Here is a 25,896-nt window from a genome sequence, read left to right as displayed (position 1 = left end):
TTTTATTCTAAACTAACATTTTTTTTCAGCATTGGGGAAAATGTAGGTCATTCTTCAATGCTCATTATAATTTCATGTCTTTGGTAAATCAAAAAGGTGGGAAAATTAATTTTAAAAAAGAAACTAGCAAATTACTATAGCAAATTGCTTCCCACTCTACTTTGTACTTAGATACACATAATTTTGGTCTTCTAATAAAATATCAAGAGACTATTTATGCTAAAACTCTATCAAGTTGACATAGTAGACTTATCACACACATGTATGCTATGGTCCCTTAGTCAATTATTTAGTAAATCGAGATAGAAAATCAGATTCAAGTTAATAGTGGGAAAAAGACACTGAAAATAGAAAATGGATCAGGTTCAGTAGATGAAAATGTAGAGAGAAACATGTGATTCAACAGCCAAGGAAATGTGTAGAAACTGAGACAGATGAAACGTGGAGACATCAGGGCTTTTAAAGTTTTCTTGAGAAGATTTTACAGTACTTCATACTGAAAGGATCATCTTTTCCAGAAACGTCCAGGTGCTCAAGATCATCTATTATAGTCCCAGTACAAGCAACTGAATCTATCTGTTCATTCTCAGTGTTAAAGAACTCAAATTTCCCCTTTTGGAATATCTATTAAAATTTAAGCTTCATATTTGAGCTTAAATTGCTTTCCATTCAAGTCTATATAGTTTTGCACATTGGTTCTCAGCTGGCACCTTTAAGTTATATAATCAGATATAATCTATCTACGTGATAGCCATTCACATGTTTGAAGTCCATCTCTTTCTATGTTTCATCCTTCTCAATGCATGGTTTTTCCACTAGGATTCACCCATATCTTCTTCTGCTGCTTTTACATTACTTATGAAATTACTATGAATGCATTGTACAAAATTCAGAAAATGAATGCATATAAAAATCATTAGAATATCCTTCATAGATAAGCAGTGTTAATACATGAATATTTTCACATATTTATTAGTTTTTTTGGCTTTACACAATATATGACAAAATTAGAATTACACTGTGTGATAAAGTGTATTAATAAAGCACAAAATGAAGATTAAGTTCCATCAACAGTTTAGTAAATGAGTAGATATAATATGGATATATGATACAATAAGATCTAATTAAAATGGGATTTTTATTTATTTTTTAATTCTTTATTGTTGAAAGTATTACATAGGTCTCCTTTTTCCTCCATTAACTTCTCCGCACCCACTCCCACCCTGCAGCACATGCCCTCACCCCCTAATTATCTGTGTCCATTGGTCATGCTCATAATGCATGGATACAAGTCCTTTGGTTGATCTCTTATCCCCACCCCTGCCTTCCCTCTAAGGTTTGATGGTCTGGTTTTTTTGTTTGTTTGTTTTTGTTCTATATCTATATTTGTTCATCAGTTTATGTTTTCATTATATTACACAAATCAGTGAGATCATATGATATTTATATTTCTCTGACTGGCATATTTCGCTTAACATAATGCTCTCCAGGTCCATCCATGCTGTTGGAAATGGTAAGAGTTCCTTCTTTTTATAGCAGTGTAGTATTCCATTGTGTAGATGTACTTTTTTAATCCACTTATCTGCTGATGGACACTTAGGCTATTTCCAAATCTTAACTATGGTGAATTGTGCTGCTATGAACATAGGGGAGAAATATCCTTTCTGATTGGTGTTTCTGATTTCTTGGGGGCATATTCCTAGAAGTGGGATTACTGGATCAAATGGGAGTTTCATTTTTAATTTAAAATGAAATTTTTTTCAGTCATCTTACAAATGAAGAAATCCTAAAAGTCTTATCTAGAAAGTGGATGGAAAAATGCTGATAAGGGAACAAAACAAGATTCGAAACATTATAGTAAGATCTCATTTCTGTAAAACTAATTATTATAATTAGTACTCATGTCAATGGATGCATGTCATGATCGTGGAAAACATACAGCAAACTTTCCCAGTGATTGTTTGTATGGAGAGTGGGAGAGTGGTTGTGGGAGAGTTTTGCTTTCTAATTCATATGCTCCAGAAATAAATAAGCTTTTTAATTTTGTCATCATATGTAGATGAGCAAACTCATTAGTAATAATTATTAATAAAACAAAATGATTATAATAGGTAAATAACAAAACAAATTATAATATGAACCAATTATATTGTGAAGAACATATATCTATTTTTCTAATTATACAAGTTTTCTTATATACTAGAGGCCTGGTGCATAAAATACATGTGCTGGTGGGGGGGGTGTCCCTCAGCCTGCCTGTGCCCTCTCACAGTCCAGGAGTCCCGTGATCGATCGCCCCAAAGAAATAGACCCTGCCCACCTGACCAGGGTTTTGTGATGGATTGCCCTGGCAGAGGCAGGTCCTGCCCACCCACCACATGGTTAGTGGCCTGGGCATCCCTCTTTGGGGCAATCATGGAGCCCCCTGATTATCGATTGCCCTGCCAGCCGGTGGCCTGGTCCTCCCTCTGTAGGGCGATCATGGGGCAATGGCCAGGCCCTTGACCAATTGCATTGCACCCATCTTGGCTGGCCTGGCACCAGTGGGTGTCATAGCGTGGTTGTCCGGAAGGTCGTCCGGTCATTCTGCTGTCCCATCATTTGGTCTATTTGCATATTACACTTTTATTAGTATAAATGTTATATTTTGGGAAATATATAACAAGAAAAAATATTTGAGGAGAAAAAATGGCAGCCATATAGGCAAACCTGCCATGCACCTCATCCCAGTGCCAGACTGGAAATGCAACTAAATGGGAGAACATTCACCTGAAATTACCGAGGCCCAGCTGAGAAGGAGACTTACATCAAGGAACGATGGAATACACCTGGAGACGGGTAGGAAAGGCAAGGTCTCAAGAGGAGCTGACCCAGCTCCCAGGGGCGGCAGGCAGCAGGCTGAGGGAGGAGGCAGCACTGGGCTATGGGAGGGTCTGTTCCCTTAGAACTGTGGTCAGCAAACTGCGGCTCTCGAGCCACATGCGGCTCTTTGGCCCCTTGAGTGTGGCTCTTCCACAAAATACCACGGCCTGGGCGAGTCTATTTTGAAGAAGTGGCGTTAGAAGAAGTTTAAGTTTAAAAAATTTGGCTCTCAAAAGAAATTTCAATCGTTGTACTGTTGATATTTGGCTCTGTTGACTAATGAGTTTGCCGACCACTGCCTTAGAAGATAAGAGGTCCAGAGCCTAGGCTGGCTGCACAGCCCAGAGCACCCACCAGAGCCAAGACCCTCAGCCCACATAACATCCAGCCGTGAAAGGCGGCAGGGCTGCTGGCTGCCGGGGAGTCTGTAGCTGGCAGACCAGAGCTGGTCAGAGAGAAAGTCACAGTTTCATTTTTTTTTTTTTTTTTGTTCTTCCATTGAGTTTTATTTTACTTTTCTAAGCATGATGCACATGTGGTTACAAGATACTGTGGTAGGTCTTTTCTAATTCCAATCATTCTCAACCAAGTGGCACACAGTTTCATTTTTTGTTGTTGTTTTTCTTTTTAACCCAGAGCACAGGAGTTTTCATTTGCAACTACTCACTGGAGGCTTTGGAGCAAGGGAAGAGACGTGGACTCCAGGTGCTTAAGGAGAGGCTGGGGTGGGAAGCAGTTCAGGGAGACTTGAAAAAACAGCAGCCAGGAGGAGCATTTAGTCATAGGCCCCAAACTGAAATGGCATTTTTCCTGAAAGGATCCCAGCAGCCACAGGGCAGGAAAAGGGAATAACAAAACAAAAACAAAAAACAAAAAAACGCCCTAAGTGGCACAGCCTGTCCCACCCACAGCATGCCACACACTGCATTTGGAGCTTAACAGAGGAACAAAAGCAGAGGCCACGCCTATGGGTTTGAACAGTCTCAATGATCCCTCAGTGACTGGACTGGGGGAGGGGCCGCCCACTCTACTATCCTGGGAAACAGACTGATAATTTCCCCACACAGGAGAACTGATAAAAACTCCAGGTTTCTAGCCAGCCTCACTGGTCTCCACACAGGATCTCTGTCCAGCCAAGGAAAAAGTAATAATTTGGGCAACTTGTGGAGGAGTGGCTCTGGGACAGGGAAACACACCCACCACATTCCCTGAAAACTAAACAGCACCTCCCCTGCCTAAAGCCCCTTCAGAAACAGACTTTTGAGTGATTAGGATTGACAGATGGATAGCAGGCAAAGGCGGGCAGAGGCGGAGCCTGGGGAACCAGGGGAAGTCTGCTGTCCAGCCCTGGGCCTAGTGCTGCTAATGAACCTAATTCAGAGGGTAGATTGGCCCTCCTGCTGGCAGCCAAGGCCTGTGGAGACACAAATGGTGAATAGGTGAATCATTCGGAGCTTCAAGCAGGTGCTGAAAGCCAAAAGAGGGCAGTCCCTGACAGTGTCCGCACCTATCTACAGAACAGGAAGCTCAGAATTGGCAGACAGAGAAGAGTGGGATCTAAGTGAGCTCCCAGGGGGCACTAAACTGCTGAAACAAATGCCAATTCACTTTTTTTTTTTTTTACTTTTTTCTCCTCTCAAATTTTCCTCCCTTTTTTTCTTCTCTATTCTTTTTTAATTATTTCTCTTTTCTTTCCTTTTTCTTATTTTTTTAAAAATATATTTTTATTGATTTCAGAGAGGAAGGAAGAGGGAGAGACAGAAATATCAATGATGAGAGAGAATCATTGATTGGCTGCCTCCTGCACGCCCCCTACTGGGGATCGAGCCCACAACCCTGGCATGTGCCCTTGACTGGAATTGAACCCGGGACCTTTCAGTCCGCAGGCCAACACTCTATCCATTGAGCCAAACCGGCTAGGACCCTTTTTTTTTTTAATTTTAAATTTATCTTCTTTATCTATGCTTTTTTTGTTATTATTTTAGTCTCTGTTGATTCATTTATGTATCTAATTTTCCTCTTTCCTTTTGCTACTCATTTTTTTTCTTTTTTTTCACTACTCAATTTTTTTTCTCTATTTAATTCCTTTTTTCTTTTTCTCCTGTTTTCTCATCTTTTTTCCTTTTCTTAATTTAGGTCTATCAGCTTTCTCCTCTATTTTCCTTTACAAATTATTTTCTTGTCTTTTCATTTATTTTCTCTCTCTTTTATTTTAAACAATTTTCCTTCACCTATTCCTCTAATTCTTTATTCTTATTTTATTTATTTCAGCTCTGCATCTACATATTCTGCTACTCCTTTTCTTATTGTTAGTTTTTTAGGTGTTATTTTTTTGGTTTTATTTTGTGTTTTTTTTTCTTGTGTTTTTTCTATCATTCTAGCTATCTTTTCTCTTTCTGACTTCTCTCTTCTCTGCTGGTTGTGTTTGTTCTGTAGGGGTCTGGTGCATGGTTTCTTTTGTTGTTTGTTTTTGCTGTTGTTGTTTTCTCCTGTTTTGCATTCTGTTGTGTTGTATTTTATTCTGTTTGGTCAGCACCTCCACAACAGCTCGTGATATGTGGTTAGGGTGGCCACATAATCAGTCAGCCTGAGAGGAGATATTATCCACAAACAGGACAATAACATTCAAGACCCAACTACAATAGGAGAACCCAAATAACTCAAGTAAGGGGCTTTCCTAGAGCACCCAACCCAGAAGAACTGGGAGACTGCACCACTGGGTCCCACAAAACACCTACTACATAAGACTGCCCCACAAAGTCTGGGTGGCATAGCAGTTTGATCTAATACATAGAAACAAAAACAAAGAAACAGCAAAAATGGTAAGATAAAGAAACAACCCCCAAATGAAAGAAAAGGAGGACTTGCCAGAAAGGGAACTAAATGAAATGGAATTAAACAACTTGTCAGATAAAGAATTCAGAGTAATAGTATTAAGGGTGCTCAAACAATTCAATTAGAACTACAAACAACTTAATGAGAGTTATAAGGGTCTTAATGAGAGCTACACCAACATGAAAAGAAAGCTTAAAATAGTAAATATAATAAAAGAGTAATATGCAAATTGACCATCACTCCAAGACACAAGATGGCTGCCCCCATGTGGACATAAGATGGCCACCACAAGATGGCCTGCATAGGAGGGAAGTTATGGGCAGTTAGGGGTGACCAGGCCAGCAGAGGAGGGCAGTTAGGGGTGACTGGGCAGGCAGAGGAGGGCAGTTGGGGGTGACCCAGGCCTGCAGGGGAGGGGAGTTGGGGGGGAACCAAGCCTGCAGGAGGGGCAGTTGGGGGAACCAGGCCAGCAGGAGAGAGCAGTTGGGGGGGACCAGGCCTGCAGGGGAGGGAAGTTGGGGGGGGACCAGGCCTGCAGGGGAGGGAAGTTGGGGGGGGGGGGACCAGGCCTGCAGTGGAGGACAGTTGGGGGGGACCCAGGCCTGCAGGGGAGGGCAGTAGGGGGGACCAGGCCTGCAGGGGAGGGCAGTTGGGGTGGACCCAGGCCTGCAGGGAGGACAGTTGGGACCAGACAGCAGGGGACGGTAGTTGGAGGGGACTAGGCCTGCAGGGGAGGGCAGTTGGGGAGGAAGACCAGGTCTGCAGGGGAGGAGAGTTGGGGTGGGGGGACCCAGGCATGTAGGGGAGGCAGTGGGGGGGGGCAGGCCTGCAGGGGAGGACAGTTAGGGGCTACCAAACTGGCAGGGGAGGGCAGTTCGGGGTGACCAGGTCAGCAGGGGAGGGCAGTTAGGGACAATCGGGCTGGCCGGGGCACAGTTAGGCATCAATCAGGCTGGCAGGGGAGTGGTTAATGGGTGATCAGGCTGGCAGGAAGAAGTGGTTAGGGGCAATCAGGCAGAGGCAGGTGAGCAGTTGGGAGCCAGCAGCCTGGATTGTGAGAGGGATGTCCGACCACCTGTTTAGGCCCGATCCCGCTGGGATCGGGCCTAAATGGGCGGTTGGACATCCCTCAAGGAGTCCCAGATTGGAGAGGGTGCAGGCTTGGCTGAGGGACATGCCCCCCTACCCCCCCCCCCCCATACACGAATTTCGTGCACCGGGCCTCTAGTAGTAAGTAAGAATCAATTGGAAATGAGGAATAACATAGCTGAAATAAAGAACACCCTGGGAGGAACCAAGATGGTGGCATAGGTAAACACCTGTACTTGCTGCCTCCCACAGCCACATCAAAATTACAACTAAAATACAGAACAACTATCATCCAGAACAGCAGGAAAGCTGGCTGAGTGGAAAAACTACAACTAGAGAGGTAAAGAAGAAAGCACATTGAGACTGGCAGGAGGTGCAGAACAGGCTGGTCTGGCACCCAGGTGTGCTTCTTTTGTAATTGGGAGGGACATACAAGCTCCCACTTGCTCTGAGCTCCAGTGCCAGGCAAGACTCTGGGGGACCCAGACACATATGGGGAGAAACTGGACGGTCTGGCATCAGGGCAGGAATACAAGGGCAGCTTTCTTCCTGATGGAGGTGCCTGCTGTGGTCATTGTTTCTGTGCTGGGACCTCTCCAGTGCAGGGCTGACTGGCAGCCATTGCTGTTTGCTCCACCCTGGAGATTCCCTGAGATCCTGCCCTACCCAGTTTACAACCCCACCCAAGCTGTGCTCAGCCACTTTTACATAGGAATGGCCTGTCCTTTCTCAGCCTAAAACCTGTCAAACAGCTGCAGCTGGGTCAGAGAGCTCCAAAGCTATCAAAATAAGGCCTTGCTTCACAGCTGGGCCTCATCTGGGTACTTCCCAACCCAATACAAAGAGGAGGAATGTGCAGATCTTTCTGTAGCTCCTGCTGGGTGGCCCCAGGCAGTGGCTGACTTTGCATCTCCTTGGAGATCCAAGAGCCAGTGTACCCAGTGGTCAGTGTGAGACCATACCAGATTACAATTCTTCACATCCATAAGAGACACACTCAAGGGGCAGACTCAGTGAGCACCAAAGCCCCACTGAAGCAAGTCCTGCCCCATAAGGGTGTCTACAGCACAGAAGTTCTCCCACTGTAGTTGCAGCTGGTCCCCACAGCCAATTGGCCTGGGGGTCAATTCCTCCCAGTGATACCAACAGCAATCGAGGCTCAATTACAAGACTGTGCACATAGCCCACAAAGGGGTGCACCAAGAGTATCCACCTCAGGTGATTGGGGAGGCTGAGCCATTGGGCCCTATAGGACACCTGCTACACAAGGCCAATCTATCAACTCAAGGAGACTTAGCAGCTCCCCAGTACATAGAAACAAACACAGGGAAGCAGCCAAAATGCGAACACAGAGAAACATGTCACAAATGGAAGAAAGCAAACTACTGGATATAGAGTTCAAAGCCACAGTTATAAGGTTACTGAAGAATCTTCTAGAAACCTCCAAGAAACTTAGTGAAACCTTCAAAGATCTTAATGAGAATGCCAAAAATAAAAATAAAAATGGAAAAGGGCCAGTCAGAATTTAAGAATACACTGACTGAAATAAAGAATAATATACAGGGATTCAACAGTAGACTAGAGGATCCCAAGAACCAAGTCAAATATTTGAAATGCGAGGAAGCAAAAAAAACACCCAACCAAGGGCAAAAGACAAAGAGAGAATCTTAAAAGCAGCAAGAGAAAAATAGTTAGTTACCTCCAAGACAGTACCCATATGACTGTCAGCTGATTTCTCAACAGAAACTATGCAGGCCAGAAGGGAGTGGCAAAAAATATTCAAAGTGATGAATAGCAAGAACCTACAACCAAGATTAGTCTACCCAGCAAAGCTATCATTTAGAATTGAAGGTCAGATAAAGAGCTTCACAGCCAAGAAAAAGCTAAAGGAGTTCATCACCACCCAACCAATATTATATGAAATGCTGAAGGGTATTCTTTAAGAAAAGGAAGAATAAGAAAAAGGTAAAGGTAAAAAATTATGAACAACAAAGTAATAACAAATGTATATCTAGTGAATCTAAAAATCAAATGAATAAAAAATCTGATGAACAAAATAAACTAGTGAATGTAATAAAATCAGGAGCATAGAAATGGAACAGACTGACAATTTTCAGAGGGAAGGGGGTGTGGGAGGTGCAGGGAGAGATTAGACAAAGATCTTATATACATGTATGTAGTACCTATGGACACAGACAATAGGGTGGCGAGGGCCTGGGGTGGGGTGGGAACTGGGTGGAGGGGAGGTATTGTGGGGGGGGGGGAAAGAGGGACAGCTGTAATAATGTCAACAATAAAGATTTTTTTAAAAAGGATAAACAAACAAACAAAAGAACCTGGGAAAGGATTCAGCAGTATACTAGAAGAAGCTGAGGACTGAATCAGTGAATTAGAAGACAAGGTAGATAAAAAACAAAACAAAACAAACAAACAAACAAACAAACAAAAACATTCAGAGCAGCAAATGGAAAAAAATTAAAAAGCAGGAGGAGAGTCTACGAGAGCTTTGGGAAAACATGGAACATAACAACATCTACATTATAGGGGTATCAAAAGGAGCAGAATCTGAGAAAGTAATAGAGAACTTGTTTAAAGAAATAATTGCAGAAATTTTCCCTAACCTGGTCATGAAAAATTATTCAAGTTCAGTAAACAAAGAGAATCCCAATCAAGAGAAACCCCAAAATACCCACACCTAGGCACATATTAATTAAAATGGCAAACATTAAAGACATATAATCTTGAAGACTGCAAAGGAGAGACAGAGTTGCCTACAATGGAGCTCCCATTAGTTTGTCAGCTGACTTCTTAATGGAAACACTTCAGGACAGAAAAGAATGGTGCAAAGTATACAAGGTAATGACAACCAAGGGAATGACCCCAAGACTGCTCTATCCAGCAAGGCTATCATTCAAAACCTAAGGTGAATAAAGAGTTTTATAGACAAAAAAAAAAGGCTAAAAGAACTTATTATCACCAAACCCGCACTGCAAGAAATGCTAAAGGGACTGTTTTAATAACAAGAAATAGAAAGCGAAGAACACAAGCATAAAGAATAAGAATGGCAATAAATAAGTACCTATCTAGATGTATAAAAGGCTAAGTGTCCGTCCATCTGACTGGTAGATATGACACACACTGACCACCAGGGGGCAGATGCTCAATGCTGGAGCTACTATGATGCACACTGGCATTTAAAAATAAACGGCACCACAGACCTGACACTGACAAACCAATACTCAGTTTCCCCCAAGTGGGACACAGGCCCCACCACCACCCCGGAGTGACACCCCACCAAATTGCAGCTAATGCTGCCAAGACCCCATGGCGCAAAATGCGGCCCACAGCCTAGCCCAGGCCAGAAACAGTCGCTGTGGACACTGGATAATGATGTCACATAGCAACGCCTGGCTTCCTCTCCCTAGCGACTAGCCTCCTTAGAGTTTCTTCAGCCCAGGAACCTGACTTGCTTTATAGCCAGGTGCAAACATTTTACACTTTAACCAAATGTTTGTGAAGCGTTTTCCTATGCCTCATCTCATTTTATCCTCACAGAAGTCCTGGAGTAGGTAAATAGGAGACTCAGTAGAATCCTATTTTCTTTTCATTAGCCAGAAAACAGAGATTTAGAAAGCTCAGAAACTTGATCCGACTGAAAAGAAGTAAGAAATGGTGGACCTTGAAAATGACTTCAGGTTTTCTCACTGCACAGAATATAGTCAAACACTGTGACAGTTAAATATTTTACCCTTTGTTCTCCCTGCATGATCTATAATAATAATCTGCTTCATATTGCTATTTAACGCTGTGTTGCTAACAATTACCTGAAAGAGAAGTTGGGGTGCTTCACTGCGCTGGAAAAAGTTTAGCTCCATCAGAAAGCAGGTCTAATTAAGCAAGTTTATTCTATATCTATATATATAAAAGCCTAAGCGACCATTGCAACCAAACAGATGACCGAACAGGCTGCGTGGGGTGACCAAGCCCGGAGGGGGGTTAGTGAGGGGTGACCAAACAACCAAGCAGGAGGCTGCATGGGGTGACCAGGCCCGCAGGGGCGGCAGTTGGGGGCAACCAGGCCAGCAGAGGGGGGCAGTGAGGGGTGACCAAGCCAGCAGGGGGACAGTTAGGGGCAATTAGGCAGGCAGGCAGGTGAGCAGTTAGGAGCCAGTGGTCCTGATTGTGAGAGGGATGTCCCCTGAGGGGACCCGGATTGGAGAGGGTGCAGACTGGGCTGAGGGGAACTCCCCTGTGCATGAATTTCGTGCACCGGGCCTCTAGTCTATAATAATAAAAGCATAATATGCTAATTAGACCGGACATCCTTCTGGATGACCTTCTGGACAAAGCTGGTGGCCGGGGGGAAGCCCAGGTGCCAGGTGCCAGAGGGAAGCCGGTGCCAGAAGCCTAGGGAAGGAAGGCCTACTCTTGCACAGATTTCATGCATCGGGCCTCTAGTATAGCATAAGAAATCAGAAAGACTATATGCACCCCTATGTTCATAGCAGTATAATTTATAATAACTGAGATTTGGCTTAAAAATAACTGAGTGGATTAAAAAATCATGGTACATCTACACAATGGAATACTAGGCAGCTGTAAAAAAATAACTCTTACCATTTACAATAGCATAGCTTGACTTGGAGAGTATTATGCTAAGTGAAATAAGCTAGTCAGAGAAAGAAAAGTATCACATTATATCACTCATATGTGGGATATAATGACAAAATTGATAAACAAAATTGGTTCAGAGACACGGAAGCATGTAACACACTGTTGAACCTCCTGGGTGAGTGGGAAGAGACCAACCAAAGAACTTGTATGCATATATGCATAACCCATGGACACAGACAATAGATAGAGTAGTAAAGGCCTGGGGCAGAGGGCGGGGGCAGGTTAGAAGAGGTCAATGCAGGGGGGGAGTGTACATATGTAAACTTTTCAACAATAAAGATTTAAAATTGTTTTTTAAAAAGAAAACATATTTGATAAACTTGAGTAAAGCTGATTTTCTAGTTATGTTTTATGATACACTAGAGGCCCAGTGCACAAAATTTGTGCATGGGGGTTGTTCCTAAGCCCAGCCTGCACCCTCTCCAATATGGGATCCCTCTCACAATCCAGGAGTGCTGGCTCCCAACCGCTTGACTGCCTGCCTGCCTGATTTCCCCTAACCACTTCTGCCTGCCATCCTGATCACCCCCTAACCACTCCCCTGCCAGCTTGATCTATGCTTAACTGCTCCCCTGCCCACTTGATTGCCCCTAACTGCCCTCCCCTGCTGGCCTGGTCACCCCTAACTGCTCTCCCTTGCCGACCTGGTTGGCCCTAACTGTCCTTCCTTGCAGGCCTGGTTGCCCCTAACTGCCCTCCCCTGCTGGCCCGGTCACCCCTAAATGCCCTCCCCTGCAGTCTTGGTCCCCCCCAACTACCCGCCCCTGCAGGCCTGGTCCCCCCCAACTGTCCTCTCCTGCAGGCCTGGTCCCCCCAACTGCCCACCCCTGCTGGCCTGATTGCCCACAACTGCCCTCCCCTGACGGCCATCTTGTGGTGGCCATCTTGTGTCCACATGGGGGTGGCCAACTTTGACCACACAGGGGCAGCCATCTTGTGTGTTGGAGTGATGGTCAATTTGCATATTACTCTTTTATTAGATAGAATTATATACAATGTCTCATACATATGAATATATATAAAATATATAGTATATTTAATATATAAATATTATTTAGATTATATATGTATAATATACTTTGAGGGAAATATAAAAAGGAAAAGAAACAAAATGTGACCACATAGAGTATACTACTATTAGCATTTGATGCTACCTATTAGATATATTAACTTTAGATTTCCTTTTTACTAAGGTATAACATATATAAAGTACATTAATTATAAATGAATATTTACATATGTTCATAACTAGACAACCACCCATATAAGATATAGAACATTTTCAGCATCCCACAATTCAATTTTAGCATTCCCCTTTCTACTCAATAACCCACTCCCCTGCATATGTGCACACACACACAGACACACACACACACCCTACACATCTTGTCATTTTAATTTTAGAATCCCATAATCAAAATGTTAGTTTTATGTCTTCTTGAACTCTATGTAAATGGAATCCTACGGTCTATACTGTTTTGCCCAATACAATGTCTGTGAGATTTATTCATGTTGTGTATACCACTAGCTCATTCTTTCTTATTGTTGAGTAATATTCAACCATTTTCAGCTGTTTAAGGTTTGAAACTATTATGAAAAAGTGTTTATAAATATAAACACTATTTTAGACAGACATATCTTTGATCGACATTCTTTGAGGTTTACACTAGGAATAATTGCTGGGTCATAGTATGCACATACATTTAGCTTAGTAGAAATGGTCAAATATTTTCCACAGCCATTTTACCATTTTACACTTCCTCAGCAGTGAGATTCAGTTGCCATGTTCACATGTCCTTTCAGTTTTAACCATTTTCAAGGGTGTGTAGTGGCAATGTATTCGTCTCTTTTTATTCTTTGAAATGTTGCTTATAGTTCTGGGAAGAATTCTTGACACAGTCTTCTCTTTTATTGTTTCTCTTTTCTGCCATAATTATTGGTCAGGTTTTTATTAGCCAAACAGGAATTTCACTTTATGTCATTTTCCCTCTTCACAGAGCCCTCTGTTAGATTCACAGTGTCCTCTACAATTGGATTTACACCATGAAAGCAGAGTCTCTAAGTTTTATATTTTTTCAGTACATTCACTTTCAAAGTAGGCATTTCTTGTGATCCTTTTATTTTCAAATTCAGTATCCTTCCTATAGCTCATTTTTCTTTTATCCTTATGAAAGTAGGTTGATATTTATTCAGGTAAATAAATGTATATTAGATCAATGCCTGGTAAAAAGTACGTGCTCAATTACTATTAGCTAACAAAACTGTAGCTGGAATGAAAATCATTAAGAATATCTGAAATAACTGGATCCATAGGTATTTCTTTTTCTTATAACCCCCCCCCCCCGTTTTTTTTAAACTATCCATGTTAGAGAAAATACATTCTTCCCTAATTTCATGATTTTTATTTTATTTCTAGTGAGTCTATCATTCCAAATCTGGATGTATGGTATAGCAATCTACAATTAGTTTTTCACCTCTAAGATCTTCTCTCTCTTTCTCTCTCTCTCACTCTTTTTTTTTTTTTGCCTCCAGGTCCAAATGATTGGTAGGGGATATGATTAACATCATTGGCTTCCAAATGTGAAGATATGATAAAATATGAAGACAACCTGATAAATATAAAGGGTATATGGTAAAACATCATCTGCTACTAAATAGTTTAACTTCCTTTTTTGTTTTTGAGAATGTCACCTGTCCACATGAGTGAGGATAGGTGGGGAGTGTGATAGGTTTAAGAAGTGCTTTGCCTTAGTCTCCAGAGAAATTCTGCAGCTTCACATGAATCACAACCATCATAATGGGCCAAAGCTCCCTCCTGGTTCCTGGTTCTCTAGGGATACATATCTAGAATTTTATTTCCAACTAGAGGCCTGATGCATGAAGATTCATGCAAGAATGGGCCTTCCTTCCCCTGGCTGCTGGCACCACCTTTGCTCCAGCCAGAGCCATTTTTTCGCCTTCCCACACTGCCCAGAGGCCCAGAGTGGCTGGGGTGGTGCGGAATGCCTGCGTCCCACCCCTGGCCACTTGGCGCCTGGGTATGCAAATTAACCCACCATCTTTGTTGGGTTAATTTGCATACTCACTCCTGATTGACTGGTGGGTGTTGCAAAGGTACAGTCAATTTGTATCTTTCTCTTTTATTAGTGTAGATTCTCTATGATGCTTTATTCTTTCATTCCTGCTTATGATAAGGGTCTGGGTTCTATTCCACTACTTGATCTCATTGTTCCATGCTACTGCTTTTCAATAACTTTCAGATTGCTAAATAAAAAGTTAAAATCTACTCATCTACTGATGGGCACTTGGGCTATTTCTACATCTTAGCTATGTAGATAAGTGGATAATAAAGATGTACATTTACACAATAGAATACTATGCAGCTATAAAAAAGGAGGAACTCTTACCATTTGCAACAGCATGGAGGGACCTGGAAATCATTATGCTAAGCAAAAAGAGCCAATCAGAGAAAGACATGATCTCACTTATATGTGGAATCTAATGAACAAAATAAACTGATGGACAAAACAGTTCCAGAGACATGGAAGCATGAGCAACAGACTGACGAATCTCAAAAGGGAGGGGGAAGTAAATATTAACCAAAGAACTTGTATATATATGTGCATAACCCATGGACACAACAATAGTGCAACAGAGGCCTGAGGAGGGGGTAGGAGCAAGATGGAGGGGGTCTACATGGGAGGGGGAAAGGGGGCAAACTGTAATACTTTTTTTTAAATTTTATTTTCTTTATTATTTTTTAAATTTATTTTTATTATTGAAAGTTTTACAGATGTTCTCTTTGTTTGTTTGGTGTGTTTTTTCCCATTGACCCCCCCCCCCCCACCATCCTTCACCCATCTCTCCCAAGCTTTCACCACACCATTGTGTGTGTCCATGATTATGCATATATGCACATAAGTTCCCTAATTAATCTCTCCCTTCCAGCCTCACACCCTGCCTTTCCTCTGAAATTTTTCGGTCTGTTCCATGCTGGTATGTCTCTGGTTCTATTTTATTCATCAGTTTATTTTGTTCATTAGACTTATTTTGTTCACATATGATTGAGATCATGTGGTACTTAACTTTATCTGATCTGCTTATTTAACAATAAAGGTAATTTTGTTTAAAAGAAGCAATTTCTATAGCATATTGCACATACTGTTAAATGGAGTTCATTGAATGTAATGTGATCTTTAAAAAATTATATTACATTAAGAATTGAAAGAAAAAATAGTTAAAATCATGTTTTTTTTTCCTTTTTTATCTTTTTGATACATTCCTCTTTTTCTTAGAAAAGGAGACAGAAAGTCCTTCATATTCTTCTTGATTGTGACAACTGGCTTTCTCTAGGAAAAACCAAAGCAAGTACTTATTTGTATACGACAAGAAATAAAGATAAGTACTCTGAAAATCACTGATGAGTACTCTTAGTTTTCATTTCAAATTTTTAGAATGGTTACCTCAGAAAAGTTTTTATTTTTTTAAAATATATTTTTATTGATTTCAGAGAGAGGAAGGGAGAAGAAGTGATAGAAACATCAATGATGAGAGAGAATCATTGATCCGCTGCTTCATGCATGCCCCCTAAGGGGAATCGAGCCTGCAACGTGGGCATATACCTTGACCAGGAATCAAACCCTGACTTCCTGGTTCTTGGGTTTGACACTCAACCACTGAGCAACACCAGCCAGGCATGTTTTGTTTGTTTTTTTTTAATGTATTTTATTTATTTTTTACAGAGAGGAAGGGAGAGGGTAGAGAGCTAGAAACATCGATGAGAGAGAAACATCGATCAGCTGCCTCCTGCACACACCCCATCGGGGATGTGCCCGCAACCAAGGTACATGCCCTTGACCGGAATCGAACCTGGGACCCCTCAGTCCGAAGGCCAATGCTCTATCCACGGAGCCAAACCAGCCAGGGCCAGCCAGGCATGTTTTTATTCTTTGTGACTCCCTCTGATGAGTAATAACTTAGCTAACTAATGCAGTAAAACTGCCTCTTTACTCTGGTTTCTTGTCACCCTGACTTCAAGAGCCATCACTATGAGCATTTTTTCCTCTCATTATCTTAATATTTCCATTCACTCTACTCACCACACAATTTTTGATCTACATACAAATACCACCCATTATCACCAAGTGAAACCAACCCACTACAACCATAAGGTTACACCCCTCTCTTCAGTGCAAGTGGCAGCAAGGACTGGAGATTTGGCTTGTTGAATGACCTCTACTTACTAAGCCTGAAGAAACCAGGAAAAGCAACAATAATTTCCTATTATCTAAACATCAACATTAGCATTCTCTTAATCCATACCTGTGTGTGTACTCTTTGGGTAGAATAAAAGATAATTCATTCATAACATTCTTCTCCAAAGTGGCTGATGGTATTTGATAATATATCAATTTGGAGATTTCTTCAACATTACAGTGAGGTTCCTTCACTATGACTATGTGGTATCCCACACCTGAGAAAATCCATTAAAAAAAAACACACAACTTTGTTATTTCCTTTATTCTAGTGAGACTCCACTGGATTTTCATGACTTGGATAAGCAAGAATAAGGTATGGCATCCCACAATTAAATTTGATTACAAGTCTAAAAAGTCTAATAAATGCTTCTTTTTAATTTTATTAATTCTCGTACAGACCAATAGACAAGAGATAGAAAGAAAAGCTTCTGTTATCTGGCCTCTTGTATTATATACACTGAAATCTGAGAGAACAAGATTTATATTCATTAAACACATATTTATTGGGTGCCTACTATGTACAAGTAAGTAAATAAATCAGCTAAAACTCTTATCCTTCAGAGACCTGAGAAATCTTTCCAGAGTATTCTGCACTTTTACTAGGTGCACTGCACAAGCCTTCCAGAAGTTGGGGATGGGTAGTGACAAAAATCCCTCTAGGGTTCTCCAGGAATTTGTAGAAAACATTGCATAGCATTCTGATAGCCCAGGGTATGACAAAAAGGCAGGAGAAATAGCTGTGGGATTCATTATTCTTTCACTGCAATAGCCCTTCAAAGGTTTGGGAGAGGGTAGTAGGGTAGAGATAAACCCTTTAGGGTAAAACACTGCAGGGATAGATAACGAAGAGGATGTGTCAGATAAAAAAACAACTGGGAACTAGACTGTAACTTAAAGAGAACTCTATAATCTCATTCATGCACAGATCCCAACCTCTGCTAAGAGCAAAATCTTAATTCCATTCTTAAAATGTATGAAGATAGCTATGATCAGAATCTAAATACAGTAGGTCCTCGGGTTACGTCGGAGATCCGTTCCTACAGTGCAATGTAATGCGATTTTCGCCATAAGTCGGAACCCACCTGCATAAGCACCTATGTCACTCACATGGAGCACATACACAGCAGTAATGAAGTGAAACAGTAAAAAAAAAAAAAATTTAAAGAAAGATAACATTCCTTACCTTTACTTATGGTAAATAAATAATAAAAAACATAAAGCACATATGTATAATGCATCGAAATAACAGAACTTTTTTAAATAAATAGGAGATGGTGACATAACCATGAAACAATGTATGTTATTTCCGACGTAACCCGAGGACTGTCTGTAAAGTTGTAACACATCCCAATATTTGCTCAAATGCAGGTCATATTGATTCAGTTGACTACTACAATAGTGGCCAACAAATCAAAGCATACCCTTTTCTGAGAATAAATATCAAGTACTTTATTCTCTACTGTTATTTTATTCACAGTGACAGTCATAAAAGTGACAAAACATGCAAAGAAGAAAATATAACCCTAAATATAATGAAAAAATCAAAAGAAGTGGAACAGAGATATTTTTCAAACAAAAGAAAAATATACCATGAGAATCCAACTCTATAAAGTGGAGACATATGACTTACCTAATAGAGAACACAAAATAACCATCATAAAGATGCTCATCAAAGTTAGGATAACAATACATGTGAAAAATGAGAATTTCAACAAAGAAGAGAAAACTTAAAGCACCAAAAAGAAGTCATAGAGCTAAAGAATATGATTAACTAAATTGAAAAAATCACAGGGGTTCAAAGCAGACTAATGAATGAGTGACCTCTAAGTCAAGGCACTGGAAATTATTCATTCAGAGGGGCAGAAAGAAAAAAGAATAAAGAAGAGTAAATAAAGCCTAGGAGACCAATAGGATACCATCAATAGAGCAATATAGACACTATAGTAGTTGCATAAGGAAAAGAGAGAGAGAAATAACAAGAAGGTTATTCAAAGAAATAATGGCTAAAACTTAGGCAATGGACATCAAGATTCAGGAAGCCCAGAAGATGTATACAAGATGAATTCAAAGGAATTCACAATGAATCTCATTTTAATCAAACTAGAGGACCAGTGCACAAATTTGTGCACGGGTGGTGTCCCTCAGCCTGGTCAGCAATCAGAGCCAATTGGATCAGCCAGGGGGAGGGGCCACAGGAGGTGGGCTGGTTGTGGGAGGTTGGCTGTGGGAGCACACTGACCACCAGGAGACAGCTCCTGCATTGAGCATCTGCCCCTAGTGGTCAGTGCGCATCATAGTGACCGGCCAACTGGTCGGTCGGTCACTTAGGCTTTTATATATATAGATAGTCAAAAGTCAAAGACAAAGAGAAAATTTTGAAAGCAGCAAGAAACAAGTAAGTTGTCACATACAAGGATGATCACTAAGTTATATAATGTCTAATCACTAGGGTGTATACCTAAAACCAAAATAATATTATATATCAACTTGAATTGAAAAATAAAAAAAAAGTTTAAATTTAAGAAAATGCATTAGACTATCAACAGGTTACTCAGTAGAAACCTTAAAGGTTAGATGATATATTCAAAGTGCCGAAAGAAAAATCTTCCGACCAAGAATACTATACTGGCAAAACTGTCCTTCAAGAATCTATATATATAAAAGCCTAAGCAACCAAATGACCGAACAACCAGTCAACTGGTCACTATGATGCACACTGACCACCAGTGGCAGATGCTCAATGCAGGAGATGCCCCTGGTGGTCAGTGCACTTCCACAGCAGGAGCACTATTCAGCTGACTGATGGGTGCCAGACGCAGGGCTCATGGCTGGTGAGCACTGCTGCAGTGATGCAAGCCTCTCCTAATCAGGACTGACTGGGTGAGAGCCTGTAGCCGGCACAGTGGGGCCGGGATGAGTGGGAGTGGCAGGCAGGAGCAGAAGGCAGCATTGGACTGCCGGTTTCAGCCCAATCACCACAGGCTACACCAAGGGACCCCACCCATGCATGAATTTGTGCACCAGGCTTCTAGTAAAGGACAAAAGATTTTCCTAAACAATTTAAAGCTAAGAGAGTTCATTAAAATGAGAACGATGTCATAAGAAATGGCAATAGGGTTTTCTTTCTTCAGGTTGAAAAGAAAGTATACTAGACAGTAATACAAAAGCATATGAAAGCATAAAACTCACAGATGATGCTAAATATGCAGACAAAATGTATTATTGTAACTGTGGTGGGTAAATTACTTTTAATTCTACCATAAAAGTGAAAAGATAAAAGTGTTAAAATAACAATAACTAAAATGTTATATTATTACAAGAAATTAAAGCTTAAGATAAGTTACACAATACAAATAGATATAAGTTGTAACATTAATAACTAAAGCATGTGGGGTGGGGAAGATACAAAGAACAGTTTATATATGCAATGGAAGTTTACCTGTTAATAACATATAATAGGCAATTATAACTATAATATATTTTATGTAACCTCCCTGGTAACCACAAAGAAAATACCCATAGAAGTTACACAAAAGAAAAGGAAAAAAAAATCAAAGTGTATCAATACTAAAAATAATAAAAAGGAAATGAAGACATGAAGAGAGGAAAAGAGGAACACAAGAACTACTAGATAGATAGACAAAAATTAACAAAATAATAATAGTAAATCCTTCCCTATCAAAAAACTACTTTAAATGTAAACAAATTAAACTCTCCAAACAAAATACACTTAGTAACTGAATAGACAGAAAGTGAGATCCAACTAGATGCTGCCTACAAGAAACTCACTTTAGATTTAAGGACATATGCAGGCTAAAAATGAAGAGATAGAAAAAAAACTCCATAAAAATATAACCAAAAGGGAGCAGGTGTCACTATACTTATATCAGATAAAATAGACTTTAGGTAAAAAAAAAAAAAAAGTCAAAAGAGACAAAAACAACAACAACCCCAAACTGATGATGATTAAATGATCAATTCAAAATAAAGACATAAGAATCATGAAAATATATACAAATATATACAGCCAATAACAGAAGCCTAAATATATGAAGCAACTGTTGATAGAACTGAAGGCTGAAATAACCAGAAATACAATAAAAGTAGGAGAGTTCAAAATCCCACTTTCAATAATGAACAGATTAACCAGAGAGAAAATCAACAAAGAAACAGAGGCCTTGAACAATACTATAGATCAAATGGACCTAACAAAAATATACAAATAATACTAACAAACAGAAGCAGAATATATATTTTTCTCAAGTGCACATAGAACATTCTCCAGAATTGATCAGATGTTTTATCACAAAACAAGTTTTAACAAATTTAAGATTGAAATTATACCAAGTAACTTTTCTGGTCATAATGGAATGAAAACAGAAACCAACAGCAGAAGAAAAACAGGAAAATTCAAAATTAAGTAACACATTTTGAACAACCAAAGGGTCAAAGAAGATATCAAATTAGAAAATATCTTGAGCCAGGTTTAAATAAAAATACAACATACTGCCCGGCCGGTGTGTCTTAGTGGTTGGGCATGGACCTATGAACCAGGAGGTCACGTTTTGACTCCTGGTCAGGGCACAATCCCCAGGGTGGGATGTGCAGGAGGCAACCAATTAATGATTCTCCCTCATCATTGATGTTTCTCTCTCTGTCTCCCTTTCCCTTCCTCTCTGAAATCAATAAAAACATATTTACAAAATAAATACAACATACCAAAATTTATGGGATGCTGAAAAGCAGTACTAAGATGAAAGTTTATAATGGTAAACCTCAACATTAAAAAGAAGAGAGATCTCTAATAAGCAACCTAAGTTTATACCTCAAGGAACTGGAAAAAGAACAAACTAATTGCAAAGTTACCAGAGGAATAAAATAATAAAGAATATGCCATAAATAAATGAAATAGAGAATATAAAAACAATAGAAAAAAATTACAAAACTTATTTTTCCTATGTTTTTATTTGAATTTATTGGGGTGACATTGGTTAATACAATTATATAGGTTTCAGGTATACAATTGTACAATATATCTTCTGTATATTCTGTTGTGTGTTCACCACCCCAAGTCAAGTCTGTCTCCATCACCATCTATCCTCCCTTTACCTTTTCTATCTATCCTCACATACTCTTCCCTCTGGCAATCACCATACTGTTGTCTCTGTCCATGAGTTTTTCTTTTTAAGAGTTGGTTGTTTAAAAACATAAACAAACAGTTAGATATATACACTAATAAAAGAGAAAGATGCAAATTGACCGTACCTTCATGATGCCCACCAGCCAATCAGGAGTGAGTATGCAAATTAACCCAACAAAGATGGCGGGTTAATTTGCACACACACAGGTGCCGAGCAGCCAGGGGCAGACGCTTGCGTCATCACCCTGGCGACTACGCAGGCATTCTGCATCGCCCCAGCCACTCCAGGCCTCTGGGCAGCATGGGAAAGCAGAAAGGCGGTTCTGGGCCGGAGGGAAGGCAGAAAGATGGCTCTGGGCCAGAGCAAAGGCAGAAAGGTGGCAGCCAGGGGAAGGAAGGCCCATTCTTGCAAGAATCTTTGTGCATCAGGCCTCTAGTAGTAGTAAGAAAAAGACTTAAATATAAAATCAGAAATGATGAGACATTACAATTAATGTCATAGAAGTAAAAAGGATCACCAGAGAGTTCTGTGAACAAGTATATGACAACAAATTGGATAATCTAGTAAAATTGGTAAATTCCTAGAAACACACAATCTACCAAGATTAAATCATGAAGCGATAGTCTAAACATAACTATCACATTAAATCAATTATCAAAACTTCAGATAATTTCACTGAGAAGCTTTATTAAACATTTAAAAGAGAACTAATGACAGTTCTTCATAATTCAAAAAATATTGAAGAGTACAGTACAATTCTATACTCATTTTATGAGGCCAACATTGCCCTGATAACCAACCCAGAAAAAGAAAACTGCAGGCCAATAATACTGATAGACATAGATGTAAACATCATTAACAAAACATGAGCACACTGAATCCAAGAACACATTAAAAGAAAAATACCATGATCTGGTGGGATTTATTCCTGGTATACAAACATGGTTTAACAGGTACAAATCAATAAAAGAAACACATGTACAGTATAAAAGAAAAAATCACATGATCCTCTCAGTAGGTGCAGAAAAAGCACTTGATAAAATGTAGTACCCTTTCATAGTAAAAACTCTCAATTATTCTGATTTAGAAGCAACTTAACGTAATAAATGCCATATAAGACAAACTGACTTCTAATATCATACTCTATGGTGAAAAACTAAAAGCTTTTCTTCTAAGATCAGGAATAAGACAAGGGTAACCACTCTTACCGTTTCTATTCAACAAATCCTGAAAGTTCTATTTGAGTAATTAAGCAAGGAAAAAAATGGTATCCAAATCAGAAAGAAAGAGAAAAATTATCTTTGTTTACAAATGACATGATGAGATATATAGGCAACCCTAAAGACTCCACAAAAAAACAGACACAAAACTGTTACAGCTAATATAATTCAGTAAGAGGTAGGATAAAAAGTCATACAAAAATAAATTGTTTTCCACACATTAACAATGTACTATCCAAAAATAAAATTAAGAAAATAATCTCACAATAGCATTAAAAAAGAATAAAGAATTAAGCTCAAGTAATGAGGTGAAATATTTGTACACTGAAAACTAAAATGCGTTGATAAAAATCATTAATAAAAATTAATAAAGACACAAACAAATGGGAAAACATCCTGTGTTCATGAATTAATATTGCTAAAATGTCAATAGAACCTTAAGTGATCTACAGAGTTAATGCAATCTCTATCAATGCAATCCCAATGGCACTTATTATAGAAATAGAAGAAGATCCTAACATTAATTGAAAACACAAAAGACCCTGAGTAACAAAAATTTTTTTTTCAAGAAAGAACAAAACTGGAAGCATCACACTTTCTGACTTCAAATATATTATACAGCAACAGTAATTAAAACAGTATGGTACTGGCATTAAATTAGAAAAAAATAGATCAATGTAATACAATAGAGTCCAGAAATAAATTAACACATATATAGTCAATTGTTCAACAAGGTGCCAAGAATACACGATAGAGAAAAGATAGCTTCTTCAGCAAATGGTATTGAAAAAACTGGATATTCACCAACCAAAGACTGAATATGGGCCCATATTTTACATCATACACAAAAATTTTACATCATTGCAAAAAATATAATCCAAGTGTATTTAAGGCTTAAGCATAAGACTTGACCCTATAAAATTCCTAAAAGAAAACATTGGGTAAAAGCTTCTTTACATTGATCTTGGCAATAATTTTTTTGGATATAACACCAAAAGCACTGGTAACAACAGCAAAAATAGACAAGTGGGGTTACATCAACCTAAAAACCCTCTGCACCACAAAGGAAACAATCAATAAAATGGAAAGGCAAACCTGTGGAATGAGAAAGAGTATTTGCAAAGACTATAACAAGTAAAGAATTAATTTCCAAAATATATAAGGAACCCTAACTCAGTAGTAAATTCAGTAGCAAAAATACTAATATCCTTTTTAAAATGTGTTAAAGATTTGAATAAACATTTCTCAAAGACACAGAAATGGTCATGAGGTATATGAAAAGATGCTCAACATTACCAATCAAAACCACAATGAGATATCACCCCACACCTATTAGGACAACTATTAAAAAACAAAAACAACAAGTGTTGGGGAAGATGTGAGAAAACTGGAACCCTTGTACACTATTGGTGACAATGCAAAATGGTGTAGCTACTGTAGAAAACAGTTTGGAGGTTCTTCAAAACTTAAAACTAGTCAGTCAGAGAAAGACAAATACCATGTGATTTCACTTATATGTAGAATATAAAACAAAACAAACAGAAACAGACTCATAGAAACAGAAACCAAAAGGGATGGTTACCAGAAGGGAGTAGGTAGGGGATGGTTGAAAGAAGAATGGGAATATAGTCAATAATCTATATATATAAAAGCCTACTATGCAAAGTGTCCCCTCGGGAGTTCAACCAGGAGACTGGAAGTTTGATGGCTCGCTATGATGTGTGCTGACCTCCAGGGGGCAGCACGGAATGAAGGAAGGCCCTGGCTGGCAGCCGGAAGGCCCCGATTGACCCTGATGGCCAGCCACGCCCAGGGACCCTACCTGTGCATGAATTTCATGCACCAGGCCTCAAGTATTGCAATAAGTTTACAAGATGACAGATGATTACCAGAATTAGTTTGCTGATTATAATGCAAGGTATAAAAATGTCCAGTCACTATACACCAAAACTAATATAACCAATATAAGGTTGTATAACAACTATGCTTAAATAAAACAATAAATTTTGTAAACCAAAATAATGTCACCCCAATATATTCAGTAAAATAAATTTAAAAAACTAGAACTACCAAATGATCCAGTAATTCCACTTCTGGGCATTTATCTGAGGAAAACAAAAAACACTAACTTGAAAAGTCATAGATCCATTTTGAGTTGATTTTTGTGTATGGTGTTAAGATAGTGTTCCAACTTCATTCCTTTGCATATGGCTGTCCAAGTTTCCTAACATCATTTATTGAATTGACTGTCCTTTCCTCATTATATATTCTTAAGATTTTTTTTGTCATAAATTAATTCACCATATATACATGGGTTTATTTTTGGGTTCTCTTCTGTTCCATTGATTTATGTGTCTGTTCTTACACCAGTAAAACTTTTCTGATACACAGGTGACAAGATTTTTGCACAGAATCCACAAAAATACTATCAGACCTAACATGTGAATAAACAAGTTCATAGGATATAAGATCAATATAGAAGTCATTATATCCTATCTAATAAAGAGGGAATATGCTAATTGACCCTCATGCCATCACAAAGATGGAAGTGCCCACAGCCAATAAGGAGGGAATATGCTAATTGCTATCCCGCCCTCAAAGATGGCAGCGCCCACAGCCAATAAGGAGGGAATATGCTAATTGACTGCCACACCCTCAAAGATTGCAGCACCCACAGCCAATAAGGAGGGAATATGCTAATTGACTGCCACACCCTCAATGATGGTGGCACCCACAGCCAATAAGAAGGGAATATGCTAATTGACTGCTACGCCCTCAAAGATGGCAGTGCTCACAGCCACAAGATGATGGCACCCA

At 39.6% G+C, this 25,896-nt stretch overlaps 1 protein-coding gene across 1 annotated transcript in view; it reads right to left on the bottom strand.

The window, feature by feature from the left end:
• Positions 1–25,896, bottom strand: part of LOC308252651 (phospholipid-transporting ATPase ABCA3-like) — a gene marked incomplete at both ends in the record, with an annotated part of 346,909 nt that overhangs the window by 127,516 nt on the left and 193,497 nt on the right. Inside the window, 1 exon segment of the mRNA XM_080677416.1 lies at positions 16,783–16,933. Within this exon segment, the coding sequence (XP_080533542.1) occupies positions 16,783–16,933 (151 nt within the window).

The sequence above is a fragment of the Plecotus auritus genome (assembly GCF_963455305.1).
Source record: "Plecotus auritus genome assembly, chromosome: 7".
Lineage (NCBI taxonomy): Eukaryota > Metazoa > Chordata > Mammalia > Chiroptera > Vespertilionidae > Plecotus > Plecotus auritus.
Note: the sequence above shows the minus strand (reverse complement) of the source record. Positions and strands in the feature narration are given on the sequence as shown.